Raw genomic sequence first — 27,519 nt, 5'->3', positions numbered from 1 at the left:
CTTAACTCCTGTGCTCTCTTCCTAGCCCCCTGTTTCTTTACTCATGCTTGCAGGCTGCAGGGGGGAGAACCTCCCTTCACACCCACCTGCCGGGAAATAAACGGCATTGATTCCCGAAGGCAGCCAGACTCCAAGGGGTGGGGTAGCAGGTGGCCCCGGACTGAGTCTTCCTCTGGCCCCCTAGGATGGAGACATCTTCCCCCTTTCCCCCGACTAAACTGAACCTTGGAGCCCACCCACCCCCTCCCCCCCGCCCCACCACCAGTCCGGCTTCCCTCCATGCTCTGCTAGCAGAGAGCCTGCTCTGTATACAATCCTCCAGCCCCAAATGTCAGTGTCTTGGGTGCAGCTGTCACTCCCTGGATACAGAGGCAACAAACAGAAGCGACGCACACGCACGGTGCTGGTGGTCGGGGACTCACCATGGGGACAGGAGCCCAGGGACCGACCAAGGCTGGGCCAGCCCTGTGCGGCGCGGGAGCCGGAGCAAGACTGGCACTTCAGGGTGCTGTCAGCCCCTCCATGCACCAGGGCCAGGTTCTTCTCCCCGGGACTTGTGTCCCCACCTCCTTTTTTCGTGGACTTCACACCTGTCTGCGCATCTCATGGGCAGCCTGAGTGCTGTGGCACTCAGCCCACAGCCCCAGAGTCTGGAGCCAGCGCTTAACCTGCCTAGGTGATGGTCCACGGCAGTCCTGCTTATACCTTTCCCACCTGTGACTCCCCCTTAATCACCCCGGAAATGGCACTGCCAGATGCACCTCGGGTCTGTATGTGTTTGATTTCAAACTAACTTTTGATCCTTCTATAAACTTCTACTGTTTTCACATATATATATATATATATATATATATATATATATATATATTTTAGTGCGATTCAGTTGGGCTGGCGCAATAACACAGCAGGTAGGGTGTTTGCCTTACAAGCGTCCAACCCGGGTTTGATTCCTCCACCCCTCTCAGAGAGCCCGGCAAGCTACAAGAGTATCCTGCCTGCACGGTAGTGCCTGGCAAGCTCCCCGTGGCATATATGATATGCCAAACACAGTAACAATAAGTCTCACAGTGGAGATGTTATTGGTGCCCGCTTGAGTAAATCAATGAACAATGGGACGACAGTGCTACTGTGCCATTCAGTTGTATCAGTCCCTTTGGGAGTTGTGATCTACGGTGTTCAGAAATGTTAAGCTGCCCAGCTGGGCTCTGCTGAGGGAAGAGACTGAGGATTCATGGCTGCTTGAGTAGAAACCCTAGCTCTGCCGGCACAGGCTGTGTGATGCTGAGCAGGTAACTCAGCACCTCTGGGCAGAGTTTCCTCATTTGTAAAATAAATGTTCCAGTAGTACCCTGGTCCCAAGGTTGTGGTGAGCAAACTGGTCTAATTTAATTTGGCAGTGCTGGGGATTGAACCCAGGCCTTCACACATGTATGATGCAAGGCAGGTGCTCTCCCTCCAAGCTCCATCCCTGCCTTGATTTCATCATGATACCTTCCGAGACCACACGACCTGTGTAGGTAACGGCTTGTGCCATTATCAGAGCAGAAACACAAGAACATGCCATCTGCGTTGGCTCCAGGATGTGGGGATGTCCACACTGGGTGATGAAAACATACCGCACCAACTCTCAGAGTTGTCTCTGAGCTACAATAAATTAATTACTGGTTTAAGCCTCCACTAATCCAGAGGGGAGATTGCTTTGTAGCAAAAATCAGGGTTGTGTGGACTTCTTAAGAGAGAATAATAAAATGAATTAAAATAGTTAAATCGTTTTGGTTCCTTTTTCTTGCAGCTCCCATTTTTTTTTTCTTTTTGGATCATACCTGGTGATGCACAGGGGTTACTTCTGGCTCATGCACTCAGGAATTACTCCTGGTGGTGCTCAGGGAACCATACAGGATGCTGGGAATCAAACCTGGGTCGGTCATGTACAAGGCAAATGCCCTCCCCGCTGTGCTATCGCTCCAGCCCCGTAGCTCCCATTTTTCAAAGAATCGCGTTTAGGTTAGATAACTGTCTGAGCATGAAGAAACATGATTTTGTTCCCTCAGTCTCCTTTTTCCCCAGGTTGTGGGGCTTACTGCTTGTGATCACCAGAGTCTGAGGGGCCACTCTTGGCTATTCTTGTCCAACCAGGCCAGTTGTCTAGTACCAGGGATTATTTGGACCACCCTGCAGAACTCAGGGACCGTTGGTGGCCACATCTGTGGTTCATGGGCCTCCAGAGCTGTGCTTGTGTTGCCTAGGGGACATGTTTGGTGTTGGGAATTGAGCCAAAGTCCCCCACATGGCACTCTCTTTCTAAAACCCCTGTACTAAAACCTGACGGCCCCTATAACTTATCACCCTTGTACTATCTCCCCTGGCTCCAGTTCCATAAATCTTTAGCTGCATACAAATGTGAACTATTCAGAGGATTAAGAAGGAATTAAAAACTAAGCTATAAAATGACGAATTGCACTTTTCCTGTTGTACAAAGAACCATTGATATTTCTATCCCAACATACTGTATTTCCCTGTCCTTCCCTCTCCATGTATCTATCTCTCCATCCAGCCTTCCGTGTGTCTCCCTCTATCAGTCAGTCCATTTCAGCTGTGTCTCTGTCTCACATTAGGACACATTCCCTCTCCAGAGTAAACCTGCACATGGGGTTTTGTGGGAAGACAGGCACACGGCAGTAGAGGGAACGTAGCGTTTAATGAAGAGGTGGAGGCTTGTGTGAGATCTGCTGGGATGTCTTCTATGGAGCTTGTAAAGCAATTGAGGAGGTGAGGGGGGCACTAAAGAAGGTACTGGAGAACAGGGCTTGTCCAGACACATAGGAGCTGCTGACCCCAGGACCTTTGGCTTGCCCTTTCACTGGATGGGAGCCAGGGGAAGAGCTGAAAGACTAAGTGACAACCTCATTTTTGCTCTACAGTTATGCGAAGGATGCCATTCAAAGTTTGGGATCGCCAATCCAATGATGAAAATGATGATGCCATTCATGAAATGATGAAGCCATTCATGAAAAACATGCATGAAAGAATTCTAACTAGGCTGTGAACCAGAGGGGGATGACAAGGAAAGATGAACCTGGGAAATATTTCACCCAAGTCCATTCATGGGGGTGGGGGTGAGAGAGAGTTGTGATTGGTGGAAATATGGAATTGTGCTAGAGGAGCATGTGTGTGGAGGAAACCCTGAACTGAGGTGCTGAGCGTGACAGGTGGTGGATTGAAAGTGGGCAGCATTGGGGGCTGGAGCAATAGCACAGTGGGTAGGGCATTTGCCTTGCACGGGGCCAACCCTGGTTCTATTCCCAGCATCCCATATGGTCCCCTGAGCACCGCCAGGAGTAATTCCTGATGCATGAGCCAGGAGTAACCCCTGTGCAACTCTGGGTGTGACTCAAAAAGCCAAAAAAAAAAAAGTGGGCAGCATAAGTGAAATGAGTCAGAAAGAGAGGGACATACATAGAAGGACTGCACTCATTTGTGGAGTATAAAACAACATAACATGAGGCTGACACCTAAGGATACAAGGGATAGGTAGATTGCTCCATAGCTGGAAGCCTGCCTCATGAGCAAAGGGGAGAAGGGAGCTGGAATAGAGAAGGGATCACTTAGAAAATGATGGCTTGGAAGAATCCATCAGGATGGGAGATGTGTGCTGAAAGTAGATAAAGGACCAAACATGATAACCTCTCAGGGTCTGTGTTGCAAACCATAATGTCCGAAAGTAGACAGAGCTCATGGGGAATAATGTCTGCCATGGAGGCAGGGGGAGGGTAGGAAAGGGGGATATACCGGGGATATTGGTGGTGGGGAATATACACTGGTGGAGGAATGGGTGTTTCGTCATTGTGTGATTGTAACCCAAACATGAACGCTTGTAATTATCTCACGGTGATTCAGTAAAATTAAACAGAAAAAAAGAAAGTGGGCAGCAGTGGGCAGAGAGAGGCCACTCAGGGAAGAGAGCTGAATTGCGGGCTGCACGGATTAGTGGGGTTGATGCTTATCCAGGAAGGTGCGTCTGTGGCTCTCGCAGATGGGATGCTGACTGTGCCTGGTGGCTGGGGGAGGGGCTTGGGGGAGGAATGCTCCGAGGGCCTGGAGTGGGGGGAAGCCGCACCACTAGGGTGTCAAATGGAGAGTGGCCCAATGAGTCAGAGTAGTGAAAAACCACCTTCAGAGTTGGTGGTGGGGAGGCTGGGGAGAGCATGGGAGGCTGGGGAGAGCTTCTATGAGCACAGACTTGAAAAGTAAAGGTGGGGTGGAATGCGCAGATGCAGGGGGAGGGATCGTTGTTGATGTAGGAACCAGCGGCATGTTGGGTCTGACCCCACGGTCTGGGCATTCACCAAGCCTTGGCTTCTTTCCAGAGGCTGGGTTGCCACCACACTGCTGCTCTGTAACCTGAGTTGGCATCGCCTTAGGGTCCCGTTGGATTGATTGAAAAAAGTGTATCGCCAGAAGCTCCCGGCTTCCCGTTGCCCCATCTCTCGGCTCACCTGGGAGGTGCCGTTGTTTTCAGTGCTAGGTGGATCCATTTACACGTCAGATCTCCCTTTAATTATTAATCATGTAACTACATTCTAATAGTACGTCTGGTGTAATGACATATTATGTGCCGACATTACACCGAGTCTTTATATAACAGTAATTCTTCAGTAGTGAATAATAATACCTTTAACAAATGAACTCTGGCTCGTCTTCTGGCCTCTCTCTGCATGCTGTCTGGGCAAATGTATGGGAGTCCTGGAAGCGGCCACTGAGTTTTCAGTCTCGATATTTTTTCCCTCGAGAGGTTTTTTTTTTTCCCCTCTTGTGTGTGGCTTATGCATTCCTGTCTGGGCGCTTGTCACCAGATAGAAGAAACTACTGTTTGGTTACCTGGAGAGTGTGCTGCGTGGCCACTGTTTTATTTTGTTATCTTTTTGCTTTGGGGGGCTACACCTATCAGTGTTCAAGGGCAACTCGCAGCAGGGCTCCGGGAAACCAGATGGTGCTGGGCGTGTGTGTGTGTGTGTGTGTGTGTGTGTGTGTGTGTGTGTGTGTGTGTGTGTGTACCTCCAACGCAGTGCTTAAAAGGTCCGGGGTGGGGAGGGGTCCCACTCGTAATTTTCCGTCCTCCTGGCTGGTGGAACAGCTCCAAAGCAGCTTATTGATTGCCCTGCAGTGCCAGGGAGACCAGAGCCACCTGGGGTAGGGGTGGGAGGCACCTTCAGGGACTCTTCTGGCTTGGAGACCTCCAGGGCTTATAGTTGGCAATGCTGGAGGAGTGGCGGGGCGGAGATGTGAGTACCATGTGGTGCTGGGGATCAAATGAGCCCCGTGCCCTACTCACTGTACTATCTCTCGGCCCCTCCATCTCTATGTTACACACAAGGAAACTGAGGCTCGGGTGCAGGAGGGGTACTTCCACCTATTTCGTTGAACCTGGGAGAAGGAGAGGAATTAGAATTCAGCGTCTGTGGGCGCCAGGGACAAGCTGAAGGAGCCCAGCTTTAAATTTTAATTCCCTGTGTTTTCTGGTCTCGCCTGAAGCGCCTCTTCCCAGGGTGGTTTCAGCCCTTTGATGGACCAGACCCGACAAGTGTGTCTGGCAAAGGTCAATTGCTCGCTGGGAAAGCCGAGTCCGTCCAGAGCCGCTTGCTGATGCCGAGGCTCAGGCAGTAAATACTGCTTAGCTCTGGCACTTGCTAGATGTACAAACATCACTTGCCCGAGAAGTCGGCTAATTCCTCCTGATGGAGGGCCTGTCGCCGTACTCCGCTGCAAGGAAGCGGGGCCGCGTGAGCGGATTGTAGAAACGGGGCAGGTGTTTTAAGGCGATACTTAAGGACGTTGAGAAAGAGCTGCTGGTTCATATGTACTCCCCATCCTAGCAGCCTGCTTCGCAGTTCCCTGTGGCGGAGCACCTCTCATTGGAAGCGATAAAGCTGGCCGTCAAGACGGGATGGAAGATGGGGGTGATCCCGGAGAAGCCTTTAAGACTGAAGGCGACGGGAGGTAGCTCTGATCCTGGGCACCTGGTTCAGGGGAGGTGGGACGAGGATGTTGAGCCTCACCCAAGCCTGGCAAAGCTGAATTCTCCAGCATCTGCCTTTTTCCAGGCAGTTCATCTCTGGATTTTAGCCTCCCTGTTTTTGTTTTGCTTTTTTTTTTAATATATAATTTTTAAATGAATTACCGTGAGGTACAGTTACAGACTTACAAACTTTCGTGCTTATGTTTCAGCCTTACAATGATTGAATACCCATCCCTCCACCAGTTCCCATTCTCTACCACCAATGATCCCAGTGTACCTCCCACCTCCCAACCCATCCCCCAACCACACCACACCCGCCTCTGTGGCAGGGCATTCCCTTTTGCTCTCTGTCTCCTTCTGGGTGTTGTGGTTTGCAATAGAGGTATTAAGTGGCCATCGTGTTCAGTCTGTAGTCTACTTTCAGCTCACGTCTACCATCCTGAGCGAGCTCCCTAAGCACCCTTTGTGGTCCCTTCTCTATCTGAACTGCCTTTTTCCCCAGCATGTGAGAGCCTCCCTGTTTGACAGGGAGGAAGTAACTACAGGGGCTGCCTTGGGGAGAAGCGTTGTGTGCTGGATTGAGCACTCCTTCGCTGTCTGCACAGGCTCCTGGTCTTCACCCACTGCAGTGCTCAGGCTGTGAGGTGGAGCTGTTCAGCTCCAGCAAGAAGGGGGCCATCAAGGACAGCCCTAGCAGAACCTGCGGCAGGTGGGTAGAAGGGGCGTGCCGTGCTCAGGATGGAACTCAGGACTTGTGAAGCGTGGGATGTGCCCCAGTCCTCTGAGCTATCTGCAGGCCGCTGGACCCTGTTGCTGAACTTCCAGAAAGAGTACCAGTTCTTAAAAGCATCAGGGGAAATGCTTGAAGGGAAGGAGGGAGGGGCTTAAGGGGTGGGGGACCCATACATGCTGTGTCACCCAGTCTCTTTCCTGTCTCCTCACCCAGTCTCTTTCCTGTCTCCCTCTGTTATGTAGGAAGATCTCACATCCTGTGATCCCACAGCAACCCCACCAGGGAGGTGGGGCCACCCCCATTTCACAAACAGAGAGTTGGTGTTCAGAGAGGGTTTCTCTGAAGTCACACAGCAAGTTTTAGCAGTGAGAGCCAGTTCTGAAATTCTGAGCCCCTCCCCGCCCTCTCTGCCCTGCTTTCCTGCACGGACCCCCATGTGGAGGGCTGAGGAGACAGATGGTGGAATCTGTTCTGAGAACAGCAACTCTCTCTGGCTTTTTCCATCCTGACCTCACAGGGAGTTCGTATTTATAATTTATATATATAAAATGTATATATTATATTATACACACACATATATAAAATTTGACCTTTGGGTGAGGCTTTGCTATTTTTACTTCTGGAATGTCACAGCTTAGTAAATTGGGTGGGTAAATTTATCTTGTGAGATGTGATTTTGGTTTTTTTTGGTACTCTTTCGGTTTCTGGGCCACACCAGGTGGTGCTCAGGGCTTATTCCTGCCTCTGCACTCAGGGATCACTCTTGATGGACTCAAGGAACCATATGCAATGCCAGGAATCAAATCCAGATCAGCTGCCTGCAAGGCAAGCCCCTTATCTGATCTGATCACTCTCTCTCTGGTCCCAAGATTTGTATCATTTCTTTTCCTTCATCTGCTTCTCTGCACCAGTCTCACCTTTCAGCCCATGGGAAGGTTCTCCGTAGACTCAGCCCCACGTGGCTGTCTCAGCATTTGCTCCTTCCTCCTCTGTGTGAACTCGTGCCTCCGTCTGCTCCCATTCTTTTATAGCTGATGGGGTTTTTGAAGCGGAGATTATTAGTGGTGCACGGTTCCATACATCCTTCATAGATTTTTCTCAAATATTAGCATAATCTTTGTCCTTTATAATAGATGTTATTAATGAAAAAATTTTAAAAACGATAAAGTATGAGGGCTGGAGCGATAGCACAGCGGTAGGGCGTTTGCCTTGCACGCAGCCAACATGGCCGACCCAAGTTCGATTCCTCCGCCCCTCTCGGAGAGCCTGGCAAGCTACCGAGAGTATCTTGCCCGCACGGCAGAGCCTGGCAAGCTCCCCGTGACGTATTCGATATGCCAGACACAGTAACAACAAAGTCTCCAATGGAGACGTTACTGGGCCCGCTCGAGCAAATCGATGATCAACGCGAGGGCCTTTACTTACTTTACTCAAGTATGAGGAAGCACACAGAAAAGCCAGAGTCCTTCGAAGTTGAATAGGTCACCACGGTTGTTTCAAACCCGCTTGAGAGAAAGACGTCAGGAAGGAACACCATCCCAGATAGGCTCTTTTCCTTTTTTTTACGTGTCCACGACACCGTGGACAAGCTTTATGTATGGAGGAATCTAGGGCTTTGTTTCCAAGCTGATTTAAGTGATAGTCTGCAACTGCTTTTTTGTACTTCCTGCCAGGTGACTGAGAGTTAGCCCAGTTTCTGCAGAACACCCTCGTTCATTCCGTTGGAACTCTGGCGAGTACTTAGCTGTGTGGATGTGCCCCGGTGTTTCAGCCACCTTTCCCCCTCCAGTTTCACATGGTGGCAGCGCAGCTGTGATTGTTCCTTGCTGTGGTCACCCTGGGCCTGGGGCATGTACCAGAAAGGAATGGGCAGGGCCAAGGAGAAAAGCGTCTCCGGCTGCCCAAGGAGTGTCTGTGTCCAGCACGTGGGCTTGTGAATTCCTGTCGCTCACGTCATCTCCCTGTCTGAGAATGACGGACTTCAAGTTTTTACAAGTCTGTTTGGCCATAAAAAATGGACTTTATTGTTTCATTCATTGCTTTGTCTTTTGTGGGCTACACCCCAAACAGCCCTAGTGCTCGGACTTACTCTTGGCTCAAGGATCACTCCTGGTGGGGGCTTAGGGGACCATATGGGCTCCTGGGGATCAAATCTCGATCAGCCACATGCAAAGCAAGTGACTCCTACCCTCTGTACTGTTGTTCTAGCTCTTCCTTTGCTATTTTACTAATGATTTTTTTTTTTTTATTCCACAATGCAAACCCTTGGCCTTAGTTTGCAAAACTCAGTTTGCCAAGTAGTATGTGGGAAGTTGGGGGAGGAAGAGATGAACTTGAGGTGACATAGAGAACAGTGGGGGAGAGTGATGGACACTTTGGTGTTGTGGTTCAATAACATTGTACATCAACACCATGAATGACAACACGGCTGTAGCTATGGTACCTAAGCTACCTAAGCTATTTATGGCGTTGATATGCAATGTAATAATATTAATAATGAGGAGGAGGAGGAAGAGAAAGTATCCCTTTATTCTACGGTGTTTTCTGCTGGTTTGCCTCTATTTTCTTACAGAAACTTGTAAGAAAATTCTACATATTGTTCTCTGTGGCTTATTTATGCAAAGATAGCTAGGTCTTCTGGTTAGTGGCTTATCTTTTAACTTGGTTTATAGTATCTTTTGATGACCAGGAGTTTTATTTTTTTAATGCACTTGTGTTTATCAGTGTTTGTGGCCTGTGCGAATTTTTCAGTATATATTTTTTGAGTCTTATTTGAGAAATCCTTTCTTATAGGTCGAACTCATCAAGATATCCTTTTGGGCTTTCGTGAAGCTCATTTTGCCCTTCTGGCCTTATTTTTTATCTTGCTTCAGCATTCCCCTCACTGGCCTGCCCGGATACGTCTATGTGGGAATTAACTCTAGGCTGCCCTGTGGTTCCCAGTGACTATGGAGTGACTGCAGCTGTGTTCAGGGCCATGAGGCTGGGCGCCCAGAACCTGAGGTCAGAGCACACTCCTCCTCCTTGACCTTGAGACAGTCGCTGATAGGTGCTGAAGTGTGGCATTGACCGGTGCTCTCGTGAGCCCAGCTTATCTGCGAGCCTGATAAATTGGTCATAAAGTTGTCCCCACTCATCCTTCAGTTTAGCTGTGCTGCCTGACTCTCACTTCCTGCTGTTGCTGCTGATTCAAAGTGAAAGGACGGGGGGGGGGAGGGGGGGGCAGCTGGGGGGGAGGGGTGACTCTCACCGCTGGGGGGGAGGGGTGACTCTCACCGGGCCTGCTACAGAGCCTTTGGCGAGGACCCGGGGTGGGAAAGGAGAACACTCACAGAAGTACCTGTAGAAGCGCCTCCTCCTGTTGCTTCCTCTCCGACCTTGGGACGGGTCCAAAGACCCAGGCTCACTTTGCATGGAGGTGCGCGGAGCGAGTTCCTAGAACTTGAAGGTGCCGGAACCAGAACCAAAGCATCCCGACTTGGCCTCCTGCCCTGCTGCGCCCACCTCCTTTATCAGCCATTGGCTGAGTGTCTTGTTCATTGCTGAGGCCACAGGGACTCAGGAAAGCCCGGAGCCATGCCTGTGGGTTGGGGAGAATCTTCTCTTGACCTTAGGAGCTAGTGCCCCTCTCAGGGTGGTGGGTATGGTGGACTTGGCTTGGCACTGGGGCCTCTCAAGGTGCTGGTTTAGATTCCCCTTGCTGCCTCTGTGCCCAGCCACCAGCAGACCATGAACTCCGGGGACATAGCTTTGGTGCTAAGAATGGATTTTACATTTTTATTTATTATTTATGTTTTATTTTTAACTTTTTTATTGAATCACTGTGAGATAGACCCATACAAAGCTGTTCATGATTGGGCTTCAGTCATACAGCATTCCAAAACCTATCCTTCCACCAGTGTACGTTTCCCAGCACCAGTGTCCCCAGGTCCTTCCCATCACCCCCCGACCCCCCAACCCCTGCCTACCTCTATAACTCTGTGGCAAGCACTCTTCCTCCTCCTCCTCTTCCTCTTCCTCCTCCTCCTCCTCTTCTTCCTTTTCCTCCTCCTCCTCCTCCTCTTTCTCTTCCTCCTCCTCCTCCTCTTCCTCCTCTTTCTCATATTCCTCCTCTTTCTCCTCCTCCTCCTCTGCCTCTTTCTTCTCCTCTTCTTCTTCCTTTTTTCTCCTCCTCCTCGTCTCCTTTTCCTCCCTTCCTCCTCTTCCTCCTCTTTCTCCTCCTCCTCCTCTTCTTTCTTTTCCTCCTCCTCCTCCTCCTCCTCCTCCTCCTCCTCCTCCTCCTCCTCCTCCTCCTCCTCCTCCTCCTCCTCCTCCTCCTCCTCCTCCTCCTCTACCTCCTTCACCTCCTCCTACTTCTCCTCCTCCTCCTTCTCTCTCTTGGGCATTGTGGTTTGCAATATTGATACTGGGAGTTATCAAGAATACCCTTTTACCTACTTTTAACCCTCAGTTGTTGTCCAGCATCATCATTCCAAGCTATTATTTTCATACTGGTCTCTTCTCTCAGCCCCCCACACACATGTGGTTGTACCCAACCATTGGCTTTTGCATTTTTAAATGGTTGAGATGAAAACACTGGCCATCAAGTGACTTGTTCTTTGCTCCCGTCCCCCTTGGAGAATTCCAGGCTCTCGGTGGTGACCCTGTCTTACCGAATATTATTCTCAGTGACTCTGACGATACTCAGAATTTTTAGTTTGCTTCTCTGGCCCTGCATAGCCCCTTAAACTGACTGTCTGACTTTTTCTTCTTTTTTTTCTTGTTGTTAGAATTTTTAAAACCCCTGCTCGTGCTCAGAAGACCATATGTGGTGCTAGGGATTCAATCAGGATCAGCTGTGTGCCTTGACCCTTACACTCTTTGTTATAGGGCAACATCAGGCTATTTTCAGGGCTTACTCCTGGCTCTGCACTCAGGGATCACTTCTGGTGATCCGTGATGGCAGGACCATTTGGGATGCTGGTGATTGAACCCGATTGACCACAGGCAAGGAAAGCGCCCTACCTGCTGTTCGATCGTTCTGGTCCCCAACTGCTTCGCTGTTTTCAGTCCTGGCTGTCTGACCTTTTATTGGGGGTGTGGTAGGCGGAGGATGGGTGGCTCTACTGACAATGCTCAAGGTTTACTCCTAGCTCTGCACTCAGGAATCGCTCTTGGAGGTGCTCAGGGGACCATATGCTGGGGATCGAACCTGGGTTGGCCACGTGCAGGGCAAGCACCCTACCCACTGTACTACCTCTCTGGCTCCTGTGTGATCTTTTATAGAAAACGTTTGTAGGCCTCCCCATTCTGCCCCTCAGTCCTAGCTCTGCAACCTTGGGCTAGTTCATTCTTGAGTCACAGTTTTTTCCTCTGCAGCATGAACACGTGTGGTCTCTTCCGTATTGTAAGGAGTCCAGTGAGAATGGAGGCGACCCTCCTGCTGTGTGTCCACAGTCAGTGCATTGCTGTCCCTTGGGAGACGCAGCTGCCATAAGTTTGGAAGACTTATTTACTGGAGGTTGGGAAGGCTGTGCTGCACACTACAAGTGTGTGGGGACAGATGTCCTTGGTGTTGTCCCCACACTGTGCACCCAGCCCACAGTTCCGCTCTCCAGGGCCGCTGTTCCATAATGTTGGTTCTAGCCCCCACCCCCACCCTGCCCCCCACCAGACCTGCAAACTTGACACCGGGGCAGATGCTGCCTCCTGCATGGCTGTGCAAACCCGTAGACCATTCACGGCTGTGCTCACACCAATTTCTCTCAAGCAACGCCATGAAGCAGAACTAAAAATCTAAGTAACCACTTCAAGCCCTTAATGAGGCTATCAATAGAGGACAGAAAATAATTCATAAAGCCATTTCCTGATGAGGAACCATCCATTCCCAGGCTGCGTCATTTTCTCTCTGGGCTTGCCTCATTAACACTAGCCGTTGGATTGCTCTGGTAACTCATTCCGAGGAGGAAACAAAGTGTTTATCATCTGGCCACAGTTGTGGCCTTGCACTTCAGTGGGAGAAGCAGAAAAGTGCAGGTGTTAGGGCACAGTGGAGGTTAGAACCATCCTTTCTATCCTGAAGGTGTTCCTGGAGCAAATGGACCTGCCATCTCCTCGCAGGGATGGGGCCCAGGTGAAGTCTGTGAATGCTGAGGTAGGCAATTGGCACCTAGACCCATGGGTCATTTTTCTGCCTTTGCACCCATAGACCAGGTGCATTTTTCTGCCTTTGTGTGCAGACCCATGTTCTAAATTTAGAATCAGAGGGGTCAGCAGAGAAGGGAATGATGAACTCTCAAGAGCTGGGTGTAGACAGAGCTGTAGACCCAGCCACGCCAGGGGTATGTGCTTACTTCGGCCTTGGATACCTGGGGAAAGTCAAAACCCTCTCCCACCCCCCACTCCCCCCAAAGTTCCAGCAGGAATCCTTCTGTTCGACGAGAGAGCAAATGGTTCTGGGAAGTGTGTGGGGACAGATGTCCTTGGTGTTGTCCCTATGCTGATGCCAGCCGGCGGAGCAGTTTTGGAGGTGACGCCTGGGGGTGGGGGAGGGGGTTTCCAGGGATGTTTGCAAACCTATCATGGCAGACCAGCTCAGTGGCGTGTGTTCCGTGTGCTGAACCCACAACATCTTGTGTGCGTTTGGGGACTTGAGCAAGAGGGAAAGCAGATGGTTGCTGTCCGTGGTTTCTGTAACGCGTGCTGTCAGGAGGCTGTGGTGGAAGAGGTGTGTTGATTCTCCCGGGAAACTTTCGGGAGGATCTGCTGGAGATCTGCAGGGTGGAAGGCCACGCTGCATGTGGGGCCGTACATATGTTTGTGTGTCTGGCTTGGTTGTTTACGGAGCCTGTGGCTGGTACCACCAGAGGAGAAGGACACAGACGGTCGGGCAGAAATCTGCAAGCCTCACAATGGTTTGCAGATGTTGGTTCTGTGTTGCATCATGAGCGGGGCTACCCCTAAGGCGGGGAAGAGGAGAGACTGGGGGAAGGAAGGACTTGGACGGCTGGAACAGTGGCCATCACTCACAGTGTGTTCCACGAGGAGAGGTTCCTGAAAGGTGGCAGCTTTCTGGGTTTCTGCAGGTGCCCTGGTTCTGGCTCTCTTCTGGGCATCTAAACTTGTGCCAGAGATTTTGGACAAAGCCGCTGTAGAAGGTCTTTCCCTTTACAAAATAGGGAAGGACTTGGATTTTTTCTTCCCCTTTCCATCATTGGTACAGATGGTGCGGTTATTTTAAGTCAGTGAAGTGCTGCAGTGAAAATGGGCAACTCTTTTTTTCATTTTTCAGCTTAATGAAAAAGAGGAAAGAGAGGAGAAAGCCCCAGCTAGCCAACTCCGTGCTAATGCTTGTCTTTTTGGGATTCTAAATGGGTCCCAAGACACCGAGGTGGGATAAATATTTCAGCCTCTCGAAAGTCCTGCTGTCGGGTGAAAAAGATTTCTAACCTGTTTTAACACGGGCAGAATTGTAATTTACTTGCACTGATCCAAACACCCCCATCTCCCTTCCTTGAACTGTGTTAAGATCCCACTCAGCCTTCTTGGGCAGGAGGAGGGGCAGGGTGAAAGTTTCCAAGGAAGACCTTGGTGATAGTGGTGGTGGTGGTGGTGGGTTGATAAGTCAGTCACCAAACCCAGTGCTTTTTCCTTAGAGTAGCACTGTAGCACTGTCGTTCCATTGTTCATCTGTTTGCTCGAGTGGGCACCAGTAATGTCTTCATTGTGAGACTTGTTGTTACTGGTTTTGGCATATCGAATACGCCACGGGGAGCTTGCCAGGCTCTGCCGTGTGGGCAGGATACTCTCGGTAGCTCAGCAGGCTCTCTGGAAGTGTTGGAGCATTCGAACCCAGACCAGGCGCATCCAAGGCAAACACCGTACCCGCTGTGCTATCGCTCTGATCCCTTAGAGTAACCACAGATATTTATATGGGTGATTTCCAGAATATGGAGTGCAGGGATGCGTGGCTGCTGGACAACCTGCTTCTGGTGTTTCCAGGGCATGGGCCGTTTTGTGGGGAGATGGTACTAAGAAGTCAGGAAGTTCAGATGCAGGGAGGTCCCAGGCATTGCTGAGCATGACAGGTACCCCAGGGCTGGAGAGAGAATTCAGCCTGCAGGAGCCCTGTGCTCCATCACCAGGGACTGTTGGGCTTCAAGCACTGATTTGGAAAGATCCCTACGCTGTGCTATATGCAGTGATGTCCTGGAAGTTCTGGAAGCTTCTGGAAGCTTGAGCTGTAGGTATGGCCGGGATGGTGTCTTTGGAGTCTTCTCTCCTGGGTTGGCAGATGGCTTTCTTTGCCCTGGCTGTGTCCCGTTCCCCGCTCCCCTCCCTGCCCCCCCCCACCTGTCTTTATTGTCTTCTTAACTGACCACGCCATTCGTGGGGGTCAGTGCCTTGGTTCAGTGATGATTCGATTAAAAATGCATAAATAGAATTTTAAGTACAAAAAATAAAAATCAGAAAACTCTAGGCTTTATCCTTACTAGTCTTTAAATCAAAAAGGGTTTTACTCCCATCTTTTAGTCCTAGAATTATTTTTCTCTATAATCATTCTTTCTCTTTTACTCAGTGAGATTTCATATTTGCCGTGACATTATTCATGATTATGTATTCTGACCATTTGCTTATAGTATCCTCAGAATCGACACTGTTGATTAAAACCTACAGTGAAACTGTTTTAAAATAAGTAAATAAATAAATGGCCTGTCTCAAAATGGAGCCACACTCTAAACTCCTGGTCTGGCAGCTTCCATATCTGAGTTTGGGCAGCCGTATAATTCAGCCCCATCATACCCATGCCCGGGGAGGGGGGTAGGAGGAGTGGGAAACAGTGCAGGGAAGAGTGGGAGTCTCATTGCAAGAGAACATGTGCATGTGGGTGTATGTGTGTGTGGTCACATGCTTATTTATTCGTGTGTGTGTGTGTGTGTGTGTGTGTGTGTGTGTGTGTGTGTGTGTGTGTGTTGGAAATGGTTCGCAGTGAGTTGGTGGTGCAGAGATCTTGTCCATCAGGGTTGGAGATCCAGGTTTGTTATCAGACACTGAAAAGTCAGTTGCTTTCCAGGTCATCTCCCTCTAGTAGTGGGGTGCCTGGTTTGTGCTGGGAATTCTTCACTTTGCCAATGGTCACTTTTCCGGAAGTTGGGTTCTCTGTTGGGCAGAGCTGTCCTTTCATTGAGGCAGAGCCACATGACTAGCCTTGACCAACTGGGTGTCACAGCCCCAGATTGCCCTCTTGGAGAGTCCCTGGTTTAAGGGCGGGCTCAGAGATGGCAGCTTAGCTTGGCTGGTGCCATTTTGGGGAGCCGTTGGTGGGTGGGTTGGAGGAAGATCCTGGAAGACAGAATCAAAAGGCATTGGACTCATCTCACTCAGTTCCCGCTCTGGGCTCTCAGTGTGGTGAGATTTTCACTCCCTCAAGCCTAAAGCTCTGTGCCTGCCCCCAGCCTGGAGTTCCTCAGAAAAGCTCAAAGAACGTTCCTCTATGCTGTCATTCCTCAGGGGCCCTGGAGTCCTCTAGGAAAGCACTTTTGAGCCTCGTGGTGGGAATGACTACCCATGCGTAACAGATGTGGGTGCCCTCTCTGCCTCACACCCTTTCATTTGTAACGTGCCTCCCGCCCATGGATATGCAGAGAGAGCCCTGGGATTCCAAGGTGGCTGTTTCCAGGCTGGCAAGTCTTTTTATCCAAGCATGGTGCTTTCTGTGGCTTTTGTAACATTGTGTCTTACAAAACCATTTTGTAACATTTCTGTAACATTGGCAAGAGGTGGTAGGAAGGGGTCTGTTGATTCTCCCAGGAGCCTTTTGGGCAGATCTGTTGGGAGATCTGCAGAATGGAGGCTGAGGTGCTTGTGGGTCCACGCCTGTGTGTGTATCTTGCGTTGTTGCTTCTGTTGTTGATACTGCCAGAAGAGAATGACACAGACCACTGAGCGGAAATATCCACACCAGCTTCTGAGATTCCAGCTCTCCCAAAGCACAGAGCATGTGCACGTGCTTTCTGGGCAGCCCAGAAGGCAGGTTCCGCTTCGCAGCCGCAAAGAATTCCCACTGGCCCGCGTCGCCCAGAGTGATGAGATGCAGTGGGCAGATGTGGGGGTCCCGGGCCCTGTGTCTGGCAGCCAGGACTCCTGGCGCCGCCTCTGGCATCCCAAGCCTGGCAAACAGGTTGAGCACTTTTCTCTGAGTTGTGGAGGGCTTTCTGGATGGGCTCTGACCCTTGGAGGACGTGTGGGCTCCGCAGAGTGGAGGGCATGGCTGCGGGTATCTGGATGAGGGCTCCGAGGCCCCCTCATACCGGCTCTTGTTAAGCAGTGAGCCATGTGGTTTTCATTGTACATTCTTCTGTGCCTGACATCAGGCTGCCCTGCCTCCACTGGGCCTTCCTGACTGCTCTCTCTGCCTCTCTGCGGGTGCTGCCCCTTTGATGGATCCTTGCGGGATCTTTTCCTTGATCTTGAGTGCATCATTGAGTCTCTTCAGTGGCCTTTTAAAAGTCCAGCTGTATCTTGATCAATTTGCTCTTGAGAATTCCTCTGGACACTTAGAGGGAGTTGCGAGGAAATGGGGAAGCCGCATTGGGAGGTGTTGGCTTTAACTACATGGAGGACCAAGGGACTGGGGGTGGTGGTGGCGAGGGCCTGGGCTGGAGGGGGGCCTGGGGCCTGGTGTCCATAAGGGAGGATTATGTGACCGTCCCTTCATGGGGGGAGATGAAGCAGGGAGGAAGGGGGGTGTTTGTCGGGCGTGGGTGGTCAGTGCTGGGAAGACATCTTGCTCTCGTGCATCTCCGTCGGAGCTCTCCCGGGTCTTGGGAAAGCTCATTTCAGGAGGGAGAGGTGAGTGGGGGCTGTTTATGCCATGCTGTGGGCGGACACTCTGCAAGGCATCAAGGCAGCTCCAAGGGACTGGTGCTGATATGGTGGTGCTTGTCTGTGCCTGTGTTGGTGTGGTGGGCTCTTCCCCGTGTGCCGCTGCTAAAAAAAAGTATAACTTAGAAGGTGACCCCAGGTAGCCGAATTGCTCACTTCTGTTTGAGGGAGCTGGGGATCACAAGTGCACATGTGCGCGCGCGCGCACGTGTGTGTGTGTGTGTGTGTGTTAAATGCTGGAGGATATGTGGAATTGGGTGGAAGACCCCCCCATTGGCCAGAGGGCATTCTCAGGTGGGAAGAAGGGCACATGGAGAGATGAGTAGCATGAAAGACAGGTGACATTGGGGACCTAGGAGGGTGCCGTCTGGAGAGGCTCGTGGAACCCTTATCCATCTCCTGTGCCCCCTTTCCCGTCATCCCTCCTCTCTACTCCCCCACCTCTCTGAGCATGCTCAGGTACTGCCTTGTTCCACAGTAGTGAAACCTTTAGTGTCTCCTTGTCTTGACAGCCAGGAAGGAGCCCCCCCCCCCCCCCCAACCCTCGTAGCTTTCAACCTTGGCCCTGTAGCACGTGGTCCAGTTGTCCACTGACACGTGCACAGATTGCTCCTTTCTGCAGATTCCAGAGACCCAGGAACTATGTGCACCCAGGGGTGCATCCTCCTTAGACTGGTGTTGATGTTCAGCTCCTTTTCGTCTGTGTTGATCATGCTCCTTAGAGTGATGAAGGCAGGCCCTGTGGGAGATGGATTCACCAGTCTCCTCTGCGATCCCCGCCTTATGCTTCCCAGTCTTCGAGTTGGTGACCTTGGCATTTCACGGACTTGGTGCTGAGGATTCCAGAGTCTGGGGGTCGGGGGTGAGGGTGTCTATTCTCACCCCCTCCAGGAACTCAGCAGGCAATCGATCATGTCCTCATGGGGATTAGAAGGCCTATGTTTGAATTGTTAGGCCAGCCTCTCCCTACTCCATTCCAGGCAGGTGGATTTTGTGGGCCAGGGTTTCAGTTTCCTAAAGTGAAAGCATCTCCCGTGCCTTCCACCCAGTTGGGTTAGATTTGTGGATTCTGCACTTGGTGGGTCCTGGAGCCAGAGACTGGGAAGGAGCCGGCGTGTTCTCCTGCTGGAAACGTGGGAATCCAGAGCTCACTCTCTGTCTGCAGAATCTTTTTTTGTTACTGTTGTTGCCGTGGAAATGTGGTTTATAGAAGTGTTGGGGCTGGAGAGATAATGTAGGGGTTGAGACCCCCACCTCGCACGTGGCTGCAGCTGTGGCCTGGGTGGAAATCCCAGGACTGACCGTGGCCCCCCGCAGTACCGCATACTGTTTCCTCCAGCACAGCCAGGCATGGGCCCTGACCACTACTGTGTGCGGCCAGAAGAAGATGCAGTTGTGTTCATACTGAGGGGTAGTTTTAGGGGTACAAAGTTGCTGTCCCACACCCACCACCAAGCTGCCATTGGCCCTCCCAATACTGTCCCTTGGTCCCTCCTCATCTCTCTTTCTGCCCATTCCCTAGTAATGTAGCTCTGAGATTAGAGCCAGAGGGTTTGTTTCCTGTGGCCCCATCTAGTCCCTTTCCTTGTTTCTTTATATCCTACATAGTCACAATAGATTCTGGCATTTATCCTTCTCCCTGTGACTTGTGATCCCTCTAGTTCCATTCAAGTTGTAGCAAACGAGCAGTTGTCATCTTAACGCTGAGACCTATTCCATCATAGGTTATACACCGTCACTATCCACTCAACTGTTGTTGGGCACATGGGCTATTGCCATGTCTGGCTGTTGGACTTTGTGCTGCAGTAAACATAGGTTTGCGCCTGGTTCTTGCATTTTCTTTTCTTCTTTTTTTTGTCCTTTTTTTTTGTATTCTTGGGATAGATGCTAAGGGGTGTGTGTGTGTGTGTGTGTGTGTGTTGTGTGTGTGTGTGTGTTTGTGCGCGCAGGAGGGATGTTGGTGGTGAAATTTGTGGGTCCTATGGAAGTTCTACTTTAACTATTTTGAGAAGTCTCCAAAGTGTTTTCCATCAAAGTCGAACCAGTTTCGGGTTCCACCAGCAGTGGTTGAGGGTCGTCTCTGCCTCCCCACCCGCACTGTGCAATCCGGGCCCCAGACATGGGCCATTCCTAGCTTCTGACAGCCTGGAAGGAAATGACAGCTCTTTACAATCAATTAATCCATATTTTTGGCGAAAGATAAACATGAACAGTCAAAGTCAAAGAGATAGTACATTAGATAAGGCACTGGCCTTGCAGCTGATCAGCCTGGGTTTGATCCCTGGCACCCTCTGTATTCTTCGGGGCCCTGCCAGGAGTCATCTCTGAGCACAGAGCCAAGAATAAGCCGTGAGCACTGCTGCATGTGACCCCAAAACAAATTAAAAAAAAAAAAAAAACAATTGGGCTGGAGAGAGAGCACAGCGGGTAGGATGCTTGCCTTGCACACGGACAACCTGGGTTTGATCCAGACACCCCATATCGTCCCCCTAAACCTCTACTCATGAGTGATCCCTGAGTACAGAGCCAGTCGTGAACCCTGAGCACAGCCAGTTGTGCACCCCTCAACAAAATGAACCTCTGAGCAGCTGTGGATGCCAGGCTCACACATTTTCCCATTTAGTCAGTGCAAGGTCCAGGAGGCCTTGGTGGTAGTGGTGGTGGTGGTGGTTGGTGGTGGTGGGATGGGGGATGATGAATCCATTCTCCAGGTGACAAAACTGAGGTACAAGCGGTTGAAGGTACCGAAGGAGTTTTCTGGGGTTCCCCCCCCCCTCCATGGGTTGTGCGCGCTCACCTCCCGCCTCCCCTTCCTCCTAGAGAGCCAGCTGCTCCCCGGGAACAACTTCACCAATGAGTGCAACATCCCGGGCAACTTCATGTGCAGCAATGGGCGGTGCATCCCGGGCGCCTGGCAGTGTGACGGGCTCCCCGACTGCTTCGACAAGAGCGACGAGAAGGAGTGCCGTGAGTGGCCAACCTGGGCTGCGGTGGGCGGGGGTTGGGGAGTGAGTGGGCAGCCGGGTGGGCAGTGCCTGCTCTGGCTCTGGCTCTGGCCCGCAGGGTCCTGCTGGCTGCGGGCTGGTGGGCATGAGCTCCAGACTGTCCATGGTCGTACCCTCCATGCCAGAGCAGAATGGGAGTCTGGGTGGGGATACCACTGTGACTTTAGGGGCACGCAGGCCGCCGTACCCACCCCCTCCGCACTCTGCCTACCCCCTCCCCCCCCCACCCTGGTATGCTGATGGCCTTTACTTGACAGAGGAGGAATCTGAGACTCCCAGTGGAGAAGCAGCTCCATAATCTCCCAACTGGCACGCAGCACACTTGGCACTTAAGCCCAGAGCCGCATGACTTCTGGGCCCTGCTGGCAGCCACGTGTGGGCTGGTCTTGATGGTTTGATCAGGGGGAGCTGACTCTGAACAGATCGTCTTGTTGACCCATGCACGATACTTGTTTGCACTGCTTGTGGGGTGGGGGTGGGGCTCTGAAATGTGACTTCCACTTTTCACCCGTCCCACTAATCTTGGATGTCCGTTGGTGCAGTATGCCCAGGCAGGGTACACATGTTGGATTCTTGTATGGGACCATATCTGAAACCCATGAATACCAAGGGACAGCTGTACTCAGGATTTGGAGTCATGAAAAATTACATGCGAGGTGTTGAGTTGGGTGGGGGTAGGTGGTTGGGAAAGATGGCATCAGTACCCCTAACCCACAGAACGCACAGACCAGATCAGTGTACAAGAGGGGGCTTGGGGACCCCATGGTAATGGGGCAAAGTGCCACATACTCTTTGGCACGATCATTATCATGGGGATGTGTGATGCAGTGGCCTGCTGTGGTTTTACATTTGAGATCCCTGGTCACGTGGCCATTAGTTGGTCTCACGATCCTCTCCGTGAGGTTTCCTACATAGCTGCAGGAAAACGTAACTGTTGTCGTCTTGCTTGGTGGCTATTTAAATCCCTTGCTGTTTGACTTCCGCTGAGCTAAGTGATGTGAGGCAGTTGAGAAACTTCTTTCTACCCAGACGACAGAAATACACACGGGTGTCAGCCGGAGTCAGCATGAGCCAGACCCCCTCCAGCTCACAGCTGGACCATCTTTCCATCGGCATCTTGGAATGGCCCGTTTCACTCTTTGCCCCACCTCGCCATCCTCTTTCTAAAAGAGGAAACGGGCCTCTGGGACTGTGGAGAAATGTCCGTGGCTCTGTGGGGCAGCTTGAGAGCTGAAGGAAGAGAGTGAAGGGGCTTGCCGGGGAGAGGGGAGGGGAGGGGGGAGAGAGAGAGAGAGAGAGAGAGAGAGAGAGAGAGCATTGGCCTTTGAAAGGTCATCCACTTAAAAACAACAACAACAACAACAAAAGGCTTCTTGCCCTTTCCCAGGGGAGAAAGAAGATTCCAGAGAGGTTGTCAGAGCAGATATTTTGTACCTGCACTGAGGGAAGGATTTGCTAAGACAGGAAGCAACTTGTAACCATAAAGGTAATACTATCCCGTCTTGTAGTCAGGACAGCGGAGAGGAAGGAAAAAGCAGAATCACACTGAAGCCTTTGTCCCTTCGTGGGAAAATCACTACCAGCCTCTTCCTGGCATCAGAGAGATTTGTGCTCAGCCTCTGTCCGGTTGTAATTCCTCTGCTTTGTTGACTCTGGAGAAGGGACCCAGGCCCCTTGCAGACCAAGGCGCATGCTTTCTGAACACTAGCACTCTGGTTGTTACACTTTTATATTTTGATTTTTTTTTTTTAGGTAATGTTTTCAGCCTTTTAATGTTTTTCTAGGTTTCTTTGTGTAGTTCCCTTTCTCATGGATGCTGAAATGAATCCACTTGGGAAAACATTGTGTAGATCACGCACAATTTGGCATGCATGGGCATTGCCAGATTTTCCTCTCTTGGAACTAGTCTCTGCTGCTGCTGAGAACTTGAGGGTGGGCGTGACTGCCCCTCATTTATATCCTAAGGTTCGATTCTCAAAAAAGGAAGTGCTGGGTGGAAGAACGGATCTTTGCTATCTCTCCGTACAGACACGCCCACGTGCTCTGTTGGGGGCTTGCCCTGGCGCATTCTCTCTCTGACACTGTGTGAGGCGCTGGCTTTATTTCACTCTTTCTCATGATGGGTATCTTTCGAAGCACAGGCTTTTCCTGGTTAATAGTTGGCAACAGCAAAGCGGTGTTGTAGTTGCCTGCGTTGCATGTCAGAGTCTGAGTTGGATCCCTGGCACCACAAAAAAAATCTAGTTAACATTTTGTTGTTGTTGGTGTAGGTGCAGAGGCACACGTGGCTGTGCTCAGGATTACTCCTGGTTCTGTGCTCAGAGACCAGTCCTAGTGGTACGCAGAGAATCATATATCGTGCCAGGGATTAAACTAGGGTTAAGTGCATGCAAGGCCAGTCCTTGGTACTATCTCTCCATCCCAATAGTAACACTTTTTTTTTTGGGGGGGGGTCACACCTGGCAATGCTCAGAGGTTACTCCTGGCTCTGTACTCAAGTCTTACTCCTGGCAGTGCTCAGGGGACCATGGGGTTGAACTTGGTCAGCCACATACAAACAAATGCCCTACCTGCTGTACTATCTGGCCCCTCCAACAGTAATAGTTTTTAATTTTCAGTTTTCCCTCCCTCCCTTCCTTCTACTTGCAGTGACTGGGTTGTATGTCACTGAAGTTGTGGTGCTTCCAGGCCTCTCTCACTTGTAGTTGCAGTGTTCAGGCTCACACTTTTGGTTGGAGAGCTTCTCTGTCTCTCTGGGGATTGCAGACAGCAGGGCTGCTGATAACATAGTCGATGCATGTGGGCCATGCCAGGGAATGGAATCATTGCTTCATACCCCCGAGCCATCCTCTGCATCCTCTGAGCCCCTAATTTTACAGTTTTTCAGATGACTCTAGTAAGGTGGAATGTTTTGTCATTCCCTTAGGTTCTAACTATATTTTTAACTTTGTGAAATCTCTTTTGATGGGTTAGAATTAACTTGCAGTGGGTTAAGTCATGACTTTGGTGCCTGAGGAATCTATAAAACTTCTCTTTAGAGGCTTGTTTTTTAAAAAATGGAATTTTTAAAAACCAAGTTTTTAATTTTAGGAACCGTGATTTACAATGTTGGTAACAAGTCCCCTTCTTTTGAGCCAGTCTGAGTGCATTTCCTGGTTACTGGAATACTCTAAATGATCATTGTATCCAAATAACCTTTTAGGGGGATGATAAAAAATGATTTTTGCTTGTTTTTGCTGTGGTCGGGGGGTGGGGGAGAGCACCTCTAAAACAGTGCTCAGGGGTCACTCCCAGTGATAGTCAACTGGGCCAGAAGTTTTGACACCAGGCGTCAAAGTCGGGTCCCACACGTGCTTTGCACATGCCCCTAGTCCTTATCCTATCTCTAAAGCTCCATTTAAATCTTATTTAAGCACTGTGGTTTACAAAGGTGTTTACAATACACTTGTTATAGACTTTTGATGTTCCAACACTAATCCCACCACCTGAGTGACCTACTCTACACCATTGTCCTCATTTTCACAACCATCCCCAAGCCTTCCCTCTTTGCAGCCACACAATAATTTATTTTATGTTGCTTATAGCACAGCGGGTAGGGCGTTTGCCTTGCATGCAGCCAACATGGCTGACCCGAGTTCAATTCCTCCGCCCCTCTCAGAGAGCCCGGCAAGCTACTGAGAGTATCTCGCCCGCATGGCAGAGCCTGGCAAGCCACCCGTGATGTATTCAATATGCCAAACACAGTAACAACAAAGTCTCCAATGGAGACGTTACTGGGCCCGCTCGAGCAAATCGATGAACAACAGGAGGGCCTTTACCTTTACCTTTACCTTTACCTTTACCTATTAACAAAAAATGGCTAATGGAATTATTCAAATTACTTCAGTAAAAGAAAATGTTTGAAAATTGTTTTATCTTACTGTGGAATCATTGAAGTCCTTGTCTGAGGACTTAGTAAGCTGCTTGCCGCTAGTTGAGCCTCCTCTGTTAATTGCCTTTATTTATTGAGCTTAGTTGACTTCTGTGTTACTTTCTTGTTTAATTTGGTGTGCTGCAACTGGGCTGTCAGTTCTACGGAATTCAGTGGTGTCATGTGGCTGCATATGTGGCCTCATGGTTCAGAACCTTCAGGATCTGTAGAACAGGCCGATGAGTTGACGTGCTGATGGCCTTGGGAGGTGGGTGTGACTGCCAGGGCTTCTGGAAGTACCGACGGTTTGGGGGAAGACTGTCTGCCCCCACTCCAAGAAGACCCCAGAGTTTTCCTCCTGAAAACTGATGTATCTGGAATTTTTTGAAGCTTAGTATCTCTGCAGATATTTGTTGAGAAATAGTGGAGTTGGGACATTAGCATGGTGGCAGCTGTTAGAGTATGGATGCAGCTGCCAGGGCTTCAGCAGGGTGGGGGCTTAGCCCCCCAACCCCCTCCAGAGGGTGCCCAGAGTTTTCAGCTGGGAATTTCAGCCACTTAGAGATTAAGTGGAGTAGGGCGAGTGGAGGAGCTGACATGGCGGCGGCTGTGGGCCTTCTCAAGCTCCATTTTTAAGAACAAGGTGAAGCTCACTGAAAACTGTCCAGACTATAGCAGTGGCCTGCATTCCCTGAGTTCCTGCTGCGTGGCACCGTTCTAGAACTTTCTAGAGTTCCCTTAACTCAGCTGCTTGCCATGAGCCTCCTGAGGAAGGGAGTGTTATGTTCAGAGAAGGAAACTGAGGCACGGAGTGATGAACAGAGGGTGTGTCTTCACTGCCTTCCTTCGTGAGAGACCCTTTATGGTGGGGAAGTCTTTCCAACACGCGTCTGCTCTACTGCTGAATAGAAATGGACTGGATCATACACCACCACAAAATCCCACTATTGTACAATCTTTGTAACCTGTTTTCAAGTAATACTGACAAACACACCCCCAAAGAAGCTTCAAGAATATTTGTGCCCCTCCCCTTTTTTGGCAAATGAATTTGGCTTAAAATCTGTGATGATTATGTAATGAAATGTGGCATCTTGCCATCACTTTAAAAAAGACATCTTGAAGAACTTGGGTGATGTTTTACTGTGTAGCGATGTCTCAAATGGCTATTAATTCTGTGAGTCTTTGAAATGCTTTGCTCAAGTACTTCAGTCACTGCTTCTTGCTGTGAAAAAAAAAAAAGCAATAGCCCGTGTATCCCAGAGCACACAGGTGACCTGGAAAGCAGAGCTTTTGGGTCTTCTCCCAGCACTGGGAGGGGTTTGAGCTGCCCCCTCTCCCTTGGAGCCAAATGAGGATGAGATTGTGAATGTTTCAGAACCGTCTCACAAGGTGGCTCCTTTTCCTTGCTTGGAAAATTTTAATGGAATAGAGAGATAGTATGGGGGATAAGGCACTTGCTTTGCATGTCGCCAGCCCCCATTTGATCTCTGGCACTATGTAACAGTCCCCGGAGCACTACCAGGACTACCTGATCCCTGAGCAGGGCCAGGTGTCTTTCCAAAAGAAACACAAGTTATCTAAAACTACCTTCATGCAAGCATGCCTTTATGCTGAGGCCTCAGATTTTTGGTTGGCATACGTGTGTGTGGAGATGGAGAAAGATTCCAGGACTTTGCCAAATAATGTGCAAATGAATCTCCAACTTGAGAGACAGGAGGTACAAATTGGAACTAGAATTTTCCTTTTTTTTTCTTTTTGCTTTTTGGGTCACTTCCGGCAATGCACAGGGGTTACTCCTGGCTTTGAACTCAGGAATTACTCCTGACGGGGCTCAGGGGACCATATGGGAAGCTGGGAATCGAACCCGGGTTGGCCATGTGCAAGGCAAACACCCTACCCACTGTGCTATCTATCCAGCCCCTAGGAATTTCTTTGCTTTTAAGAGTCCCTCACCATCCTTTGAGTACATCTTCTAGTTGCTGTGGTCTTATGACAGAAATCGATGAGGTTAGTGGGGAGGGTAGTTTGGAGGATCACCTAGGGGAGTTGGGAACCTCTTCCTTCCATCCATCTTCCTTCTTCTGCCTCTAGGTGGCGCCACAAATACTCTTCTCCTTGAAACCTGGTGTGACTGGGCAAAAGGAGAGATTGGGGGAGATACTATATTCCAAGCTCTTTTCTTTTCCAAGCAATTTTAACGATTCCAGGGTTTCACCAACATCCTGCTACTGCTCGGCTCACATACAAAAAAGCCCAGGAAATCAGGACGTTTCTACAGGATGGAAACAGTTTGCTTCTTCCTCTCTTAAGGCTGCTCCGGCTTTTCTCCAGGAAGGGAATGATAGCAATGGGCTGTGGTCAGGGGGCTGCCTGTGGGTGGACATGGAATTTGGTCCCCCCCCCCTTCAGTGCTCTAAAATGCAAAGCTGTCATAGCATCATTGATAGGAGTGGATTTGAACCCTGATCAATGTACTGCAGATTCACATGTCTCAACCCTTCCCCAAAGCTGAGGATGTAATGATGTTTGGAGACCAGATTCTTGATAGTGGTGAATGAATTATTAAAATGAGGTCATTGCAGTGGGCCCCTTTCCCAGTATGCCCGTGTTGTTAGAGAAAGCAGGTGTTTGGGCACGGAGCTCCATAGTCCGGAGGACAGTGTGAAGAGAGGCTGAGGAGTGAGGCTTGAGAGCTGGTCAAGCACACACTTTGATTTGGGCCTTTTGGCCGCTGGACTGTGAGATGATGGTGAGTGGTGTTGCTGGACTCGCCCCCTGGTGGTGCTGGGTCGCCACAGCTCCAGCAGACGAGCTAGCCTCTGACCCGTGCCCCTGGCTGTTTTGAGAACTGTTTCTTAGTGATAGCTGTGCCACAGCTCTTAGGCCAGCACAGGGGACCTGATAGGTGCCAGGGATCAAACCCGAATTAGCCGTCTGCAAGCAAATGCCTTACCCACTGTGTTCTTACTGGGTTGAATTATGTTCAAAGCTG

The 27,519-nt window shown here is 50.3% G+C and overlaps 1 protein-coding gene across 2 annotated transcripts in view; it reads left to right on the top strand.

Annotated features, from left to right (window-relative positions):
- The window catches only part of LDLRAD3 (low density lipoprotein receptor class A domain containing 3), a 283,792-nt gene that overhangs the window by 83,194 nt on the left and 173,079 nt on the right, over nucleotides 1–27,519 (top strand). For both annotated transcript variants that reach the window (XM_056136987.1, XM_056136978.1), the window contains exon 2: nucleotides 20,433–20,579. In XM_056136987.1, the coding sequence (XP_055992962.1) occupies nucleotides 20,433–20,579 (147 nt within the window). The remainder of the gene's footprint in view (nucleotides 1–20,432; nucleotides 20,580–27,519) is intronic.

Source organism: Sorex fumeus, unplaced genomic scaffold (genome assembly GCF_029834395.1).
Source record: "Sorex fumeus unplaced genomic scaffold, SorFum_2.1 ptg000007l, whole genome shotgun sequence".
NCBI classification, from domain to species: Eukaryota; Metazoa; Chordata; class Mammalia; order Eulipotyphla; family Soricidae; genus Sorex; species Sorex fumeus.
This window is presented reverse-complemented; position numbering and strand designations above follow the sequence as displayed.